Source organism: Aethalodelphis obliquidens, unplaced genomic scaffold, assembly GCF_003676395.1.
Source record: "Aethalodelphis obliquidens isolate GAN/ISIS:26980383/991018 unplaced genomic scaffold, ASM367639v1 scaffold4, whole genome shotgun sequence".
Lineage (NCBI taxonomy): Eukaryota > Metazoa > Chordata > Mammalia > Artiodactyla > Delphinidae > Aethalodelphis > Aethalodelphis obliquidens.
The window spans coordinates 25536318-25554105 of NW_020837948.1; the positions used below are offsets into that span (position 1 = coordinate 25536318).

General features: G+C 42.9%; 2 protein-coding genes across 7 annotated transcripts in view; one reads left to right on the forward strand and one right to left on the reverse strand.

Moving 5' to 3' along the window:
- EPB41L4A (erythrocyte membrane protein band 4.1 like 4A) overlaps positions 1-15733 on the reverse strand; it is a 256154-nt gene extending 240421 nt beyond the window's left edge. For 5 of the 6 annotated variants that reach the window (XM_027100063.1, XM_027100039.1, XM_027100053.1 and 2 more), the window contains exon 1: positions 14743-14841. Coding sequence is in view for 1 of the 6 variants with exons in the window: in XM_027100046.1 (XP_026955847.1) it covers positions 14743-14841 (99 nt within the window). In the remaining 5 variants the exon portion in view is untranslated. Of the gene's footprint in view, positions 1-14742; positions 15191-15595 lie in introns of those variants that run through there. The other variant, XM_027100046.1, reaches the window with a different exon arrangement.
- Positions 14840-17333, forward strand: LOC113617644 (translation initiation factor IF-2-like). Its single transcript, XM_027101245.1, is given in 4 exon segments — positions 14840-14848; positions 14913-15676; positions 15678-15830; positions 15832-17333. Coding segments are annotated over 4 exon segments (1200 nt in total). The 3' UTR covers positions 16106-17333.
- Positions 17334-17788: the final 455 nt, after the last annotated feature.

A 17788-nucleotide genomic window follows, 5' to 3' on the forward strand; every position in this document is an offset into this window, starting at 1 on the left:
ACTGGCAGAAGGCAACGCATAGTCTCTATTTACCCCGCTTACTGTGAACATGCAAATCATGCGCTGTGCAAATATTAAGGTGCTTGTTTTATGAGATATGACCCCAAACCTGGCCAGGGATGTTGCATAATGGCTGGTTTATATACCATATTACCTTGCTGGAACCTGAAAAATTTTGACTCTTCAAACACACCTACCCCAAGGGTTTCAGATAAGGCACTGCAAACCTACATTCACTTTTTCTAAAATTCCTTTCCCGATTAACCCCGCCTCGGCATATAAGAAACATCATTTCTCATAAGAATGTCTATACCTCTTAGAATCTCCACCATATAACCCAGTACTTGATTATGAACTGTATTGAATTCTGTTGTTTTATAAGTAAATATCTGTCTTTCCACCTAAAAGTTAAATTTCTTTTAACTTTTTAAACTTCTTTTAATTATGAGGCAAACTCCATTCCTCATATTAAACCTAAACGGTCATTTCTCATGACATCACCATTTTTAACTGACAGGATCAGTAAAATATTAAGACAGCAAACTTGTGTCTGTCTCTTCTTTCTTCCCCTCCTCCAATTTATTTTACCACCTAGGACTGCATTTGTTAGCATTGGGACTTTTTTGAGTCATACTGGGGTACGATGATTTTAAAACCTCAAGCTTTTAAACATGACTTATATGTTCTGTATAATGTTCAGTTTGTAACTTTTTAAAGTGTGGATATAGAGAGGGATAAGTAGGAAATATAAGAATTGGTTATTTGGGGAGCTTTTTACTTACAGTATTTAAAAATGCAAGAGTCTGGATGTGAAATGATGTAAATTTCACTCAAATACTTATGAATCAAATCACTGTTGAACAAAAGATTTGTTGCTGTGTAATTACTGTCTTGTATGCATTTGAAAGAATTAAATATACTTATGTTTGAAGGAAAAAAAAAAAAAGGCAAGAGTGTTCCCTCTATTTCATCATCCCTACCAGAAATTCTGGGTGCTACTGGGTACACAAGCTCTGAATAAAATCTCCTAAAAGTGAGTTCACAAAGCAATACCCACAATTACAGACACACAGCACTGGTCCAGACCCCCATACACCCTCACACTCAAAACCTGTTTATCTTCATGTAACTATCCCAGAACATTATGTAAAAACAGCATCTGAAAGAAAAAGAAGCTGGCTCTCTGAGGAATTCTGGAAAATCTGCACATCCTCCAAGTGCCCTTGTAAACAGCAGCAGATGCATGAAATAATCATTATCGGCGGAAAGATCTATTAGCCTCCTGATGATTGGCCCATCTTAAACCTTTCAGCAAAAGAGCAATTTTACCTTTCTACTTTCCTCTCTTGCACCCTCCCTCAGGCAATAAGAAGGGTTACTAATCAGTTTTTAATTTTCTTTCCTGGAGAGATACCAGAATGGAGCTATAAGAATTCAGGATAAAGACTTTACAAATAAAGACCAAGGAAAAACTCTGAGTGATATGAGCTCTAAAACCATGGCCATAACCATAAATTATTCTAGGCCTTTTAAATAAATAAGCATTTTCAAAAAAGCCAAAAAATTAAAATGCAATGCAGTTGGTATCATTCTGAAAAGACATTCCACATAAGCAGACTCTTTTCCAAATTGGGAGGGGGGAAAAAAAGATTCTTTAGGACAAAAGAGTCTCTCCCTCATAAAACCTACCCAGAAAGAGTTCCACAAATCCAAATGCCAAGGCTGCAGAAGGTAATCAAGCCAGATGTAGGCCTAGAAGGACTTAATTTAAGGGGGGGGGGGGGGGGGGGGGGAAAGGGGGAAGGGTTGGGAGCATGGAAGAGATGGGATTGGCAATAAACCTAGATGATTTTCAATAAATTCTGACCTCTTCCCCTATAATCAGCTCTCAGCCCTTCCTCCCTTGCAGGCTTCAAAGAAACTGAGGGTGGGTGAGCACTGAGAAATTACCAGACACGAAACCAAGAGACAGGGTTCTAGGACCATGTGCTGGGCTCTGGCAAATCACTGCCCCTCCCTGGGTCCCTGTTCCCACAGCTGTGGGATGAGAGGACTGGATTAGATGATTCTAAATGCCCATGCCGAGTCTAGCGTTCTATGGTAAGTGAAAGCCAGGCTGTCGTAACTCATGTCATCTCTTCCACATTCTCCCCGGGTGTCTGCTGCATTTTGGAGCAGCATCACAGGGCTGAATTAACTAAGGACGTGTGACCACACTCAGATTTGGTGCAGAGAACCAGACAGTTGAACTACTGGGCAAAGAATGAGTGGCTGGCAAAAAAAAAAAAAAAAAGGCAATGACAAGTAGAAACCAATTTGTGTGAAAGATTTTGACACACACAGCTGTGGCATTATCTAGATTCTAGACATTTGAAATTTTCTTCACAGAGGAAACTGCCTGTAGCCTGCGTATCTACTGGGATTTGTCAAGTGTTTGAATACTACCAGTTTTAAAATGCACAATCCAGACAAAAGCTGTAGAGCTTCTATTATGCCACTTTCAATACCACTAAGATTTGCTACCATTTGCCCCAGTCATAGGGAATTCAATTCCATGAAGCCACGGTTGCTCCCTAGGCTTCAACCTGCAATCACACTAGGAATCCTGGAAGTTCAAGGTTGAAAGGAAGTCATGGGGATTGGGGAGGGTGTGTGCATTCAGAAGTGGTCTTCTAGCCACCTACATTATTTTCCCAGGAGGAGAACACAGCACATTGCACTCTCAGGACAAATCTCTAGCAAATTCTCAGTGTGTTGCCAAGTAATAGATGAAATCCGCATACCTATTTAAATGACATTAACTTTTTGAGCATGCTACATCTTCACCTACCAAAACTAACGAAGAAAGTTATTCATAAAACATATGCTAATACTCTTTTCCAGCCCTCCATCAAGTGATTTACAGAAGAGCCTGGAAGGACCAAAGGCAAATCCTTTACACAACGTAAACAGCAACACTCAAAAGCTTACACAGAAAAGATTTTGGAAATCTAAATATTCAACAACCAAGGTTTCAAGTTACAAAAGCAATAGCAGCATGACTAAAACAATCCTTCTATCAGTCTTTCTTCAAATATGACAAATATTTACTGAGCACCACCATGGGCCCGCCACTCTTCTAGGCGCTCAGGGATTTAAAAGTGAATAAAATATATAATACTTAACTGCCACCAGGAAGTTTACAGGAAATTTTGCTCAAAATATTAAATGTCAAATTTGTTTTAACTGGGAGTGTTTTCTCTGCTGAATTACACACACCTACCCTGCCAAGGAATTAGTAAAACTAAACAAGATGCATAGATAGGCATGTCAATCAATGGAACAGAAATGGGAGTCCAGAAATTAACCTTCATATTTGTTGTCAATTGATTTTTTGATAACAGTGCCAAGACAATTCAATGGGAAAAAATCGTTTTTTCAACAAATGAGCTGGGGCCACTGGATATCCACACGCAAAAGAATGAAGAATGGATCATAGACCTAAATGTAAGAGCTAAAGCCATAAAACTCTTTAAAAATATACAAGTAAATCTCCATAACTTTGGCGTAGGCAATGGCTGCTCAGATATGACTCCAAAAGCGCAGGAAACAAAAGGATAAATTGGACTCCATCAAAATTTAAAACTTTTGTACATGAAAGGACACTGTCAAGAAAGTAAAAAAAACCCATAGGAGAAAATATTTTCAAATCAAGTATCTGACAAAAAACTTGTATACAGAATATATATATGTGTGTGTGTATATATATATATATATACTTTAAACACTTATACTCAATGATAAAAAGAAAAATAACCCAATTTTTTTAACTGGCAAAGAATAGATATTTCTCCAAAGAAGATATACAAATGGCCAATAAGGACATGAAAAGATGCTCAACGTCACTATTTTTCAGGAAAGTGCAAATCAAAATGACAATGAGATACCACTTCACATCCAAAAGGGTAGTTATAATCAAAAAGAGTAAAACAAGTGTTGGTGAGAATGTGGGGAAATTGAAGCCCTTAGACATTGCTAGTGGGGATGTAAAATGGTGCAGCCACTGTGGAAAACAGTTTGCAAGTTCCTCAAACTGTTAAACCTATGACCCAGCAATTCCACTCCTAGGTACATATGCAAGAGAAATTAAAACACATGTCCACATAAACACTTACACATGAATCTTCATAGCAAAATTATTTATAATAGCCAAAGTCCATCAACTGATGAATGGACAAATATGGTATATCCATGCTATGGACTATTATTCAGCAAAAAAATGGCTGAAATACTGATACATACATTATGAATGAACCTTGAAAACATTATGCAAAGTGAAGCCAGTCACAAAAGACCATATATTATACAAATCCACTTATATGAAATGTCCAGAATATGCAAATCTGTAGAGGCAGAAAGATTAGTGGTTACCTAGCAGGAGCAGGTAAGAGGGTTGGGAGGAAATGAGGAGTGACTGCTAATAAGTATAAGGTGTCTTTGTGGAGTAATGAAATGTTCTAAAATTCATTGTGATGGTGGTTGCAGAACTCTGTAAATATATGAAAAGCCATTGAATTGCACACCTTAAATGGGTGACTCGTATGGTCTGTGATTTATATCTCAATAAACCTGTTTTTAAAAATTAAATGAGAAATTAAGGAGTCAAGGAGGTACACTCCTTGTACCAGGGAACCTAGAAAGTAAAGAGGTGAAAGATGTCTTTTCTTTCTCAGATTCACTGCTTATGTCGATCTGGAAGTACTTTTCTTATTCAGATTAATTCACCCAGTCAACAATCGTTCATTGATTCCTTAGGAACTCGGCTTGACTTGGGGATCCCATAAAAAAGATATAGTCCCCTCCCTCAAGGCTTTCCATCTCCAGTAACAACAGCTCCCTCTCATTAGGCACAGGGCTCAGGGTTTCACATGCAGTATCTCAGGATACTAAGCTGGAGAGCTTGACCCTAATTTTACAGATGAGGAAGCTGACTCTAAGGGTATGTGACCTGACCACATTTACAGCACTAACACATGGAAAGGAGACCTGAAGCCAGATTCATCTAGGACCTAGACCCATTCTCTCTTCATCTTACTATACTGCTCCCAGGGCAAGGTGGGCAGGAAAGTACGGAAACTCCTGCGATGAAATGCAGGCCTGATTCAGGTCAGGAGAGGGCCTCTCCAGTGCTTCACCAAGGAGAAGTCTTCAGAGAAGGTGGCATTTGAGCAGAACCCTGCTTGACGAGAGCTGGGACTTCACTCAAACAAGATGAGGTGGGGTGGGGCTTTCTGGACAGAAAAAGACCAGGGTGAGAGGGAGTGTGGAGAATTCAGACTAGAATGCAGCTCCCTCTGGCTAGAATCCGTGAGAGGCATATGGTAGCAGTGGGAGGAAGGTCAGATAGAGGTGGGGTCCGATCATGAAGGGCCATGGTGCTCAGGAATATAAACTAAGCCACGGAGGTTGAGAACCTGTGGGAGTATCCAAGCCAGGGTGAGAAAGGCCACGCTAAAGGCAGTCACAGGGGATCATGCTGGTGGCTACTACAGGTGTCCAGCTGAGAACTGAGAGTGCAGATCAGGGCAGGAGCAATCAGAGGAGGGGAGAAGAGATGAATCTGGAATATATTTAAGAGGTGGAATTACAACACCTGGAAGGCTGTGGAAATTTACAGAGAGCCCAGGCGCCAGAATCCTGACCAGAGGGGCAGAGGGCCAATAGCACCCACAACTCCTACCTTTCCTCCTGACTGAACCCCTCCCCCAGTTGCCAGCTGCCTTGGGAAAATGGATTCCACCCCCACCCAGTCCCAGGGAGAATCTGTTGCCCTAAACGTGATCCTATTGCCATTATAGCTCAAGAATGGCCACAAGACTTGTTCTGCTAAAAGACACAAGGGAAAGTCTGATGGGGAACTTGGGGAGAAGGAGTCTTCTCTCCTTTTTGAAGAAGAGCCTGTCTCTATTCCCAACTCACATATTGCCATGTGCAAATACTGTCTCTAGAACCATTACCCATCTGCATATGACCCTGTCTCCCAAGATGACAGAGCCCAGAAGAGATGGAGAGAAGCTGGGAACCTGACGTGAACAAATAAGCTTCCTCACGTTAAGAGAATCTGCAATGGAATCTCTGCAACCGAGAATCAAAGCATCTTAACTGATGAAGACGGAGAGTGGCCTCATTCGCCAAACTAGGCAGCACAAGAAGAGAGAGTCTGGAGCGAACAGAAGGGCTTAGACATCGAGTGTGACCTCCAGTAGGCAATCAGAAATACAAGTCAGGTAAGAGTGAGGAAGTCTGGACTAGGGGTACAGATGTGAAGTTTCAGCATCCCAGTGGTAGCTGAGGCAATGTGAATAAAAATACAGAGACCTGAAAAGTCACTGGTACCTATGGATATCGAACCACCACTGTTCCCCCACTTCTAACAACCACCCATGCCTCTCAGAGAGCCAGTGTCACTTTGGGCAGGGGTGGGGGATTAGATATCCCAAACTGGAATTCAGAAAAAAAATTATTAGCAAATAATAGATCACACATAATGATAGCTATCATTTATTGAGCACCTTTTATCCTACGTGCCTAAAATTCTTTTCTCAAATTTGCACAGTCATCCCATGAGGCAGTTATCACACTCCTCAGCTTACAAACGAGGAAAGGGAGGCTAGTTCAAAGAAGAGTCCTGTGGTCCATCGCAAGACCAACAATTTCATGGTAAACCAGGATTTAAACACAGGGCAGGATAGGGGAAGGGGAGAGATTGAAGATGACCACACAGCACCCCAGTTAGGAGGCTGGTTGGTGCAAAGTGGGAGCAGTGAGGATGGTGGATAAAAACCAATTTTGACAAGTGATAATTAAGGCAGCAGAGGCTCCAAGACCGCTTCTCAAACACGGCTCTGAATGAAGGGCAAAGTGGGACGTGAGTGGTTTAAAAACTCAAATGGTCTCGGTGGGCTAGCTCAGAAACTTGACCCCCATTCAAGTCACTGTTCCTATGGAAAGCTGTATTCTACGCAAGGTACTTTTTACCCAACTTCCAGGACGCTGCGCCCACAGAGTTGGTAGCGCTGAGCATCACTAACTGCGCTTCCTCACGTGCTCAGAACACGGCATTTCTCGACAATCTGCTGCCATATTTGATTCCCTCCTTGGTCTCAGTCGGCTGATTCCTCCTCTGCCGTCTGACCTTTTGGTCACTGACCATGGGGGCTAGCACTCAGCACCTCTCGGGTTTCCCTGCCTGCCACAATCTCCCTTGTTTTAACTTCCACTTGGCATGTCAGTATCCTTGAAAACAAACTTCTTACCCCTTTGGAAGCCACTGCCAGGCCCTCTCATGACTTCAGCGATTACTGGGAGAGCCTCTGCAGAGAGCCATCTCAGCCTTTGGGGATTCAGCAAGAGTGTTTAGTTACAGAGAAATGGATTACCAACAGGCGGCACTAAGGAAAAGTGACTGTTTCACTTTAAAAAAAAAAAGAAAAATAAAAAACAAAACAGGAAATCATGGTTCAGAGGGCACAGGAATGCAATCCACATTTCTGAGAATGCTACAGACTCTCCCAAGTGTGGTAACAGGCTTTTTGAGTCACAAACTAAACTGGCTGGTTCCTGACCTTAACACACCTAGTCGAGACCCAAACAAGTGATAACAGAGGCCGGGTTACACTTAACACGTGAGACTTAGAAACAAATCTTGCTACGCAGGAGCAAACGTCAGTTACTCTTACCCCCCAAAGCAGGCTAACCAGGAGCATTATGTATAAGCTGTACGCGTGGCTAAAATATCAGAGACAAAAGCTCCGTCAAAGCAGTCAACCCCAGAGAAGCTGCAGGGTTATGACAAATCTGATGTCTGATGTGTCCTGTTTATAACAGGCCTGCAGAAAAATCCATTGTGCGTCGGAATGAAAAACTTAACATTTGTCATAAAAACCCAGTATTTAACTTCTCAACCCTGTGTTTTCCATTATGCCTTAGAGCAGGGTCAGATGAGGTTCAGGAGTAAAATGGGTGGTACAGCAAGATTAAAAATTATACCAATGGTCCCCGATTGTGTAAACCCACACTGTGAAACCAACTGATACTGTTCTCCAATGGTTTACAGAATAAGAGACAAGGAAGAAAAGCAAAGTGTGAGGATCTATTATCCATTCGTGAAATATGCCCTTCTTCCAAAAGACTCTCGACCTATAAGGGGAAAGTTCTACTTTTTAAAAAGAGAGAGAGAGGGAAGGATTCAGTAGTTACTTCTACACTACAAAGATGTTGGTAACTCGTGTTTTCTAAAATGGCCGCTAGTCAGCTCTTCAATGCGCTACATGCACCCAGTCCACTGCACCATCTCATTTTCTACCCATTATCAATATAAAAATTAGAGTATCTTGGCAACAGATTTTTCACAGTGAGATTCTCTTTATTCTAGGTCTTTTCGAGTAAAAATAAAATGGCAAAGAAACCTCATTAACCAGAAGATTTTCAATATGGCCTATTCCAACGGTAACACTCCATTCATTCTTCTATTCAAATTACAGTGAATAAGCATCTATTACATGTGGTGTACAGCTCTAGCTGCTGGGGATCACGGGCGAGGGCTTTCAGGCTTCTGAGGGAGACAGACGTGTCCAGAAATAATGCCTGCAGTGTGGTAAGGGCTATAACAAGAAGCATGCAAGACACTGACAAGCACTTAACTTTGCCAGGGCACGCCAGGTCTAAGTCTTCCTAGCAGATGGGACGCTCGGTTCAAGTCTTAAAGGATGAGCTCAGATGAGCGTGTGCTTAGGGAAACACAAAACAGTGCCACTCAGTGGGAATCCCAAGTATAAGGCACAAGCAAGTCTGGTATGTTTGGGAGACTGAGCATTTGTGCGTGCCCATATAGAGCAAGTCGTTTGGGTAGGCACACAGAACTGCTGAAGGTCTAGAGCAGGGAGGGTGGCAAATCAGACAGTGAAGGGTGGACTTTATATGCAGACAGGAATGAAGCACTAAAAGAAAGAGAGGATAAGGAACGGAGGAGAAAGAATCTAGACCAACATTTTCTGAGGGCTTACCACATGCAAAGCACCTTGAACTTATGAAGTGGGTATGACTTTGTTCCCATTTTACAGATGGGGAAACTGAGATTCAGAGAAGAAAAGTATCTTTCTGGAGGCCCCACAGCTAATAAGTAATCAGTGGAGCCAAAATGTAAATCCAGGTGGTCTGATGCTACAGCCCATGCTTTTCATCACTTCAGTATATTGCTCCTAGTCTAAGAATATTAAGCAAGTTAAAGATACAGATTTCATATTGGTTTCACTGACCTATAAGGCACATGACTCACTCCTCCAAAAGAGAAAAAAGAAGGCATCCAAAAGTCAGTTTGCATCCAATGTGTACCAAATAAAGGAGAATAAAGGAAACTGCTACCCTCCACAGCAGTGGTTCTCAAATGAGGGTGATTTTGCCCATCAGGGGACATTTGGCAACACCTAGGCATATTTTTGGTTGTTAGAACTAGGCAAGAGGTGCTACTGGCATCTCATGGGCAGAGGCTACAAATACTGCTAATTATCCTGCCATGGAGCAGACAGCATCCCACAACAAAGAATTGTCTGGCCAGACTAAGATACAACCTGACACAAACCACTGAAGAAAAGATGAGTTTCCCATCTTGTTTTGTAATAAAAATAACCAACCATTGTCCATACAGCTAATGGACAGTCGAGTCTGGACTTCTGACCCTGCAACTTAGATTTAACTCTATCGCCATCTGCCACGGTCTGAACGTTTGTGCCCTCCTGAAATTCATATGTCGGAAACTTAACTCCCAAGGTAATGTGTTTTAGGAGGTGGGGCCTTTGAGATTAGTGCCCTTATTTTTAAAAAAAAGGCCAAGAGAGCTCCCTAGGCCCTTTTGCCACATGAGGATACAACAAGTTTTCAACCTGGAAGAGGGCCCTCACCTGACCATGCTGGCACCCTGATCTCAGACTTCCAGCCTCTAGTACTATGAGAAATAAATTTCTCTTGTTTATGAGCCACCAAGCCTGTGGTATTTTCTTATAGCAGCCTGAACAGACTAAGACACCACCCATGCTCAAAAGAAACAAAAGCTCTGCATTAGTTTAAGTTTAGTTCAAAGTCCGTTTAAGCTTAACATCACAGAATTCAAGGACAATTACACTAATGGGGCTGCAAAAAGTACGATTCACCATCAACCAAGAAAAGTGTAAGTCCCTATAAGAGGATAGCTAGCCATTACCTGCTAGAGGTAACAAACAATTCTTTCCCCATTATATTGCTTTTAAATCACTTTTAAACCATAAATGATAAATGACATTTTTAATAATTTTTTTCAAGAAAAACTTCTTGTAAAATTGAGGGGGCACTTAAGTCTGAGGATGTAATGTATAACATGGTATTTGTAGGTGATAAGGCTGTATTGTATAATTGAAATTTGCTAAGAGAATAGAACTGAACTGTTCTCAACAACAAAAAAATGTAAATATGTGAGGTGATGGAATGTTAATAACTCAATGGTGGGATGGTGGGAATCCTTTCACTATATATATATATATATATATACATATTATATCATCACGTTGCACACTTTAAATATATTACAGTTTCATTTTCAATTATACCTCAATAAAGCTAAAAAAATACTTTCAATCATTTTTTAAAAACAAAAAAAATATGAAGGGGCATTTATACAGTAGCTGATCTTAAACAGTCACAACATGGATATCATATCTGAATTTTAGAAACCTAGATGCAGTGTGGAAGAGGGGTACTTCTGTCCCAGTTACATCTAATTTACTAATTTACTAACCACAGCCTAATTTACTAACTACAGCCAATCTTACATTAACAGAAATGTTGGTGTATGATTACTTGCTTCAACCTATGTTTATAAGGTCCCTGACTGTGTACCTTATGTAGTTGATATTAAAAGGTATAGATATACACTTAATGTGATTTGTGAAAAACTATTGTTTTTCACTTTTTCCAAATTTTCTCAGATGTTTTCTTTACCAGTCCAAATGGAGTGAAAATTACAATCCTTGGTAAGGGACACGCATATAATTTAAGTCCCCAGCTTCTGTTTTTCTAGTTTATTAGGAAGTTTCTGATCAAAACATCAAAATTGACTCATAATATTCCCTCAGGAACCTCAGGATGATTAGGAAGTAACTTCATTTAAAAGTTAACGGATGAATCTAACTTTGTGAATTGTATGCTATATCTCAATAAAGCAGTTTTTTTAAAAAGTTAATGGAATTTCCATCTTGCTGTCATATTGGTTTCCTTAATTTAGTCAAATACACTGAGGCAAAAATAAGCACCTCAGTGTTTATTACATTACTACTCAGAGGACTAAAATCTTGCTGAAATGAAAATACTAATCTAGTTCACATTTGCAGCAGCAATTATGAGGACTAAATCATCAAACCTTGTGATTTTTTTCCCTAAAAATCTTTTGCTAATCAAATGACAACTTATAAAAGTAGTCTGAGCCACATTCAAGTTTTGCTTTCTAAAAGAACTAAAAGAAGGATCTCTACCTCCCCCAGGACATAACAAAAGTTTCCCTGAACAAACACTGCTCAAAAAACCAAGAGACCAACCACAGCAGAAATTCTTACTAAAATAAACAACAGAGATAGCAGCAGAGAACAAACAGCTAAAAGCTATTGTGTGGCTGGACACACAACCAATAACATTCAGTTTATATAAACTTGGGTTTTTAAATCTTGCAGAGGGCTCAAACTACGAACTGCACGCAAAAGACTTTCTGCTTGACAAGGTGAGGTTAGCTCTAAAACAAGTTAAGAAGGCAAATTGCTACATCACATTAGTATGAATACAGACACTGGGTTTTATTTTTCTAATTATTTTTAAAACAGAAAATTATTTTCCATTTAAGTGCTACTCATCTTAACACATAAGATGTGTAACTATTGTCTTCAGGCTGAAATGCTTTCCATAGGACACACGTTGGTTTTTTTTTTTTAAGTTGATGAAAAACTTTGATCTGAGTTGCAGAAAAATCACTTCATAACTAACTTTTCAATGAGCAATTTGGTGCTTAAAGAAATCCAGAGAGTGTTTTTCAAAATAGCACACAGAAAAAAATGTTTTACCAAGCTTCTCTCATATGTTTTCTACTTAAATTTACTACAATTAATCTTCTTTAACCTACAATGCATTATTATAACAGTAATGCCAGCAAATTCTTAAGTAACTATTTAGGAATCAGTAAAATTCCTTCCATTAAGGGATGAAATATGTGAATAATTTTACCACAGAATTAGATATCTTCATTTGAGAAAGAATGTGAAAAGGGGTCATCTCAAAATAAATATTAGATAATATTTTTGAAAAAAGATTTTTCTATTTTAATTTCAGGGGAAAATGTCACATGCTTAACTTCTATTTTAATTAGTGATAATCAAAATTATCAAGAGTACTATCCTGGGGGGGAAAACACTGTAATAGTAGTTATTGGCTATTAAGTTTGAAGTAATTGCTTACTATTTCATTTACAAACTAAAGTAGGAGTTAAAGAAAAAAATAATAATAATAAAGCAGGAGTTAAAGAAAGTGCCAAGTAAGTACAGAACAATAATATACATATATTCATTCAATGTTTGAATACCATCTACGTGCAAGATGCTGTTCATACGTTATACCATTTGTAAATATATATATATGTGTTTAATTTAGTACATACCACAAGCAGATAGGTGCTTAACACATGCATTTTATGGTAGCATGGTAGTTACAGATAATGTGGTTAACTTCAGCAGACATCTGTGTTATACATATGGCCATCAAAATAATTGTGGCATGCTTTTGTGACACTGAAAGAGGGCAAGCCTGTTGCAAAATGATTACTTCCAACAAAAGCATGCTTAAATTATTGTTCAGTTAAATGGCACATATCCAAAATAACAGCATTATAAAGTTGCTATTGCATTTGAATCCCTCACCAATTTTTGACCTATTTGTAAAACAAGATAAGCACCATCAGGATATGAAAAGTAATTATGGATCAGGATTTTTAATTCATGTTTCTTTGACAAAATTATTCCATTTGATTCTGAGTCTTGGCTGCTCTCATGACAGAATAATGTACATGTTCCACAACTGACAGGAGTAGGGCTTTCATGATTAAATAGGAAGCTCACACACCAGATGACTTTAGACTTCAGAAAGATTTCTGTTTTTTTAGTAACAGATCATCAGTTATCTTTCTCTAATTGTTTCGAAGCCAAAGAGAATCTATGTATTATCAAAAATGTATGATTTTTTTTTTACTTTTGTCTATTTTGTGCTCACAGTACTCCAAAGAATGTTACGTCATCTTGTAAAGTAAGTTCTTTTCCTGATTTCATAGGGGTGGGGGGGATTGGGAGTTGGAACATAAAAAGCTAAAAATATACAATGAACACTCTCCCCCGCCAGAGTCTTTTATTGTCCTCGAAAGGAAACACTAAATGAGAATCTGATTGACTTTTGCTTATTAAAATTACAGAAGAAACAATATTCAAAACAATTTCCTAAAGGGTTAACTGTATCTTGTGGCTTTAATTGATCATTTTTGCCCTCTTTCTCTGACAAAAAAAAAAAAAAATGACAGCTGTGAAATTAAAATTCTGTACACCAAGAACGGTAATAACAAAGCTGAAGCTTTTGGCCACGAACATTTACTCTAGTGTGCATAAAGCTATGTAAAATCTGATTCACACAAGGAAATGCCCAGAGCCTACGCCATTAGGATTAACTTCTGAGATGACAAGACTAGGACAAGACAATTGGCAGCCTGAACTTGATTTCTCAGACAGCCTCCTTGGGGGGGGAGGGGGACGGTTTCCCTTCATCAGACTCAGCTGCTGAGGTATCTAAAATGCCTAAATGATTTAAAACTGAAGGAGAAAGGGAAACAAAACACTCGGGATTCCGATCACCTCTAGGTAGCTACGTTGTTGCAAGAGAAAAACTAGCGCGCAGGCGCGTCAGTCAGGTTGTCAACCGTAAACATACGAGCTCGCCAAAATTAAGGAAGTGAATGTCTGCAAGCTCCCACAGCCTTTTTGTTTGGGTTCTCTAGGTTAATACCAGTAATTGCATTATAATGACCTACGAAGAGACGCAAAGTTATTACCTCGTTTGGAGAGATGTTTACTTAAATGTTGGGATAAACCAGGTGGCTTTTGGAAAAGGAAATTATTTTCCGGCCGAACGTAGCATTACCCAACCACAAACACGGGCGACACAATCACAACCACCCAATAAATGTGTTTCAACGAGTGAATTATTTTACTTCCCCAATAATCCTATCAAGAAAAAAGGTCTTCAACAAAGCCGAGGGAGAGCGTGCCTTCAACACTGTATGCTGCCCGTACAATCAATTCTGCGCCTCTTTGGGAGCTGCGGGGGCCTTAAACGCTTTTGGAGGAAAACGACGTAGGGAAGTTTGGGTCTCAGCTGCAGGACGGTGGATTGCAGCCGAGAGCTTGGTGCATGGACCCTCCTACAAGGCGTCAAACTTACTTTCCTTTATGAAGGACTCAAAGTTAACTCACCCTGACACGTCCTCCCTCCACCTGAGCGCGGGGGGCAACTGCCGTTCGTTCCCACCGTGCAGAGACGCCACCGCCGTCCGCCCCGCCCGGGTGACAGCCCTGGGACAATGCCGCGGAACCCCCGAGCCTGCCCGGCTACGCACCCCCGACCCCGAACATGCCCCCGGCCCGCGCCTACCTTGATGCCCTGCTGCTGGGTGGTGAGGGTTAACTTGGATTCATTCAGAAGCAAAACTTCGCAGTAAAATTCTTCCGGAACAGCGCAGAAACAGCCCATGTCGGCTGTGGCCGGCCTCAGACAGAGGAGAAAGCTGCGACCCAGGCGCTGAGCCGCCCCCTCCCCTCAAGCGCGAGGCATTAAGTTATTGTCCGCACCGCGGCGAGGTCGAGAGGACCAGTTCCCGGCGTGGACCAGCAGCGCGGCGTGGACCAGCAGCGCGGCGCGGACCAGCAGCGCGGCGCGGACGTAAGGTAAGGAGGGCGGGGAAGCCCGGGAGAGAGTCAGCGCCCGCGAGCGGCCAGGGAAGCGCCGGAGGAACTGGGCGCAGAGGGCGGCGGCGCGTCCCCGCGCATCCTGCGGCTCCGGCTCCTCCGAAGGCGGGGGTACCGCGGCCCCAACCGCAGCCCTGGGGACGACAAAAATCTCCTGTCAAAGGATACAAGAGGCAAGAAAAGGGAGGGACGAGAGCTCTAGGCCGTCCCCGTACTTGGAAGCCCCTAGAAGCTCTGCAGCCGCCTCCACCCACGCCCGCCTGGAGCGCTGCAGCCACGCACCGGCCTCCTCTCCGCCTCCGGGGTCCCCAGCGGACGCGCACTTCCAGCTCCGACCCCACCCCGCAGCCCCCGGTCCGGTCCGCCGACCGGGGAGCACTCGGCTGTTCCTTTGTGTCAGGGGTACCCACGACGTCCCGGCCCCACTGCAGGGGCAGTGGCGAGGGTCGTCACTCAGTCGGCTACCTCCACCTCCACGTTCCCAACCCGCGGGCACCGAGAAGCCCGAAAAGGGTCGGAAAGGGCTTCGGGCTCCTTACCGCGACCGGCGAGTGGAGGTCAGCTCGTCGCGGGGCGCAGCTCCCGTCTGAGGATCCCCGAGTTCATCACGGGGCTACGTGTAGCCAAGTTGACGCTTTCCCTCCGAGAACCCCCTGCCCGGGCGGCGGAGTGCTGCTTCCCCGGGAGATTCAGAGAAGCGGGCAGTCGGGGGACTTGCGGGCGGAGGAGCGGCCGCCCCGGCTGGGAACGCGGCCGGCGGGCTGGTGGGGTTTGCCCTGGGCGCGCCAGGCCGCAGCGGCTCCCGGGAAAGTTCTCTTGGCGGCGCAAGGGATGGCGCCCCGGGCGGGAGTAGCCCAGGTGCAGCTGGGCCGGGCCCGGGCGTCTACAAAAGGCCCTGGAGCGAAGTGGGGACCCAGTGGCCGGGAAGGGGGCGCCCCTTCTGGGCGGGGTCTCGGCCGGGGATGGAGGGTGGAGCGGAGGTGGTCAAATGGCGAGGTGCGGAGAGGTCCGCACAGGAACCTGCGCGACGCAGGAGCGGGTCCGCCTAGCCGTCGCAGGCCCTGGCCCGGCTCGCTGTATGGGTTTCCCGGGGAGACCTGGAGGCTTGCTCTAGGAAGGCAGGCGCAGCGAGGGTCGGACCCCGGCTTTCCGCGCTCCCAGTCCCACGCCCTCCGCGGGACCGGCTGTGTCCAGGATTGGCGGGCACAATAGCTCTGAGGCTGCAGTGCCCCCTGGTGGGAACTCGTGTCCGTGCACAAGCTACCGAGGCTGAGCAGCGGGTGAGGCAAGGCCCCCACTGGCCTTCGGAGCAGGTGCAGTTTGTGCACTTCAGCTGGGAACCAGGAGCAAGTTAATGCAAGTGAAATAGGAGACACAAGGGGAGGACGCGGGCCGGGGAGGACGCGGGCCAGGGTGGACGGTAGGCCTCCCAGAAATCTTCTCTACTTTACATTGAGTATTAGAAAGAGCGAGAGTTTGGGTATCAGACGGTTTTGAGCTCTCTCCTTTACCACTTTTAAACTACGGAGCCCAAGTGCGAAAAATTTGCTTAAAGCCTAGGACGCTACTACTTAAAAAAAAAAAAAAAAAAACACCTGGCATCCACAGCACGGTAGAATTATAGAATGGAAATGCACAATGCAACTTTAGAAGGAATTTCCTCCCATAGTGGTTTGCCACAAAGGACCTTCTGTAGAAAGCCTCCTTCCCTGTTGTCTCAGCCCCATCTAAACATAAATTAGCACAACCCCCAAAGCGTGATAAACCCACTATGTTTGGTATGAACTTTACCTAAAGCTAAGAATCAAACCCTGCTTTATCTTTCAAACTTACCGTGAAATTGAAGCAGGTTTCGAAATTCTAACCAAATTCTGTGTCCAACTTTGGGTTGCACTGGCAAAGTTTTGCCTCCCGTGAGCTGACATCTTATTATTCTAGATTTTAGTGTCTTTACTTGGGGAAGCTTTTCTTTTCTGTAATATAATTCCTCACACAAATTACCAAATGTGACTGAAAGATTGCATAACAGATTTTCATTCTTTACCACAATATCCAATAGAGCCACCTAAGCTTACAAAAACAAAAGATAAGGCCCAAGTGTAATCATTTGCTTGCCAGTTTTGAGTTTTGCTGCCCCCTGTTTTATGTTCTTTGATTTTGTGATTTTGTTTCGCTTTACCTCCAATGGTAATGGAAAGGCTGGGGGTTTGGGGTGGGGCAGGGATTCTGTTCTAGGCTCCTCACAAGGGAAAGTACAAAGCCATGGAGTCCTATACATATGACAGCCTTTTCTGGATGACACATTTTCTTTTCCATGTCTTTATTGGGATGGAGAAAACAAAATCCACTTAACACAAAATTAGAATTTCCTGGAGAAAATAGGAATTCCACAGGTGTTTTGTTGTTGTTGTTAAACAGCCTATTGAGCTATGGAAACCAAGCAAGACACTGTGGGGCCTTCCTGGGAACAGACCCCACCCTCATGTCCCCTTGCCTCTTGTTTATATTATAGAAAAGCTTTAGTCTCCTAGGCCTTCCCCAAGTTCCAAAGGGAAAATTTAATCAGAGAAGTGAGAAAATGCAGAAGCAGAGGAAAACAGTGAAGCAAGACAAAATAATAATAGTTTAGCCATTAAAACAAAGGACCTTTAGTTCCTCCTCAAGGGCTTATAGATAATGTTCTGAGCCGTATCCTTGAGTTGTTTTGAAGATGCTAAAATCCCACCAGGTGG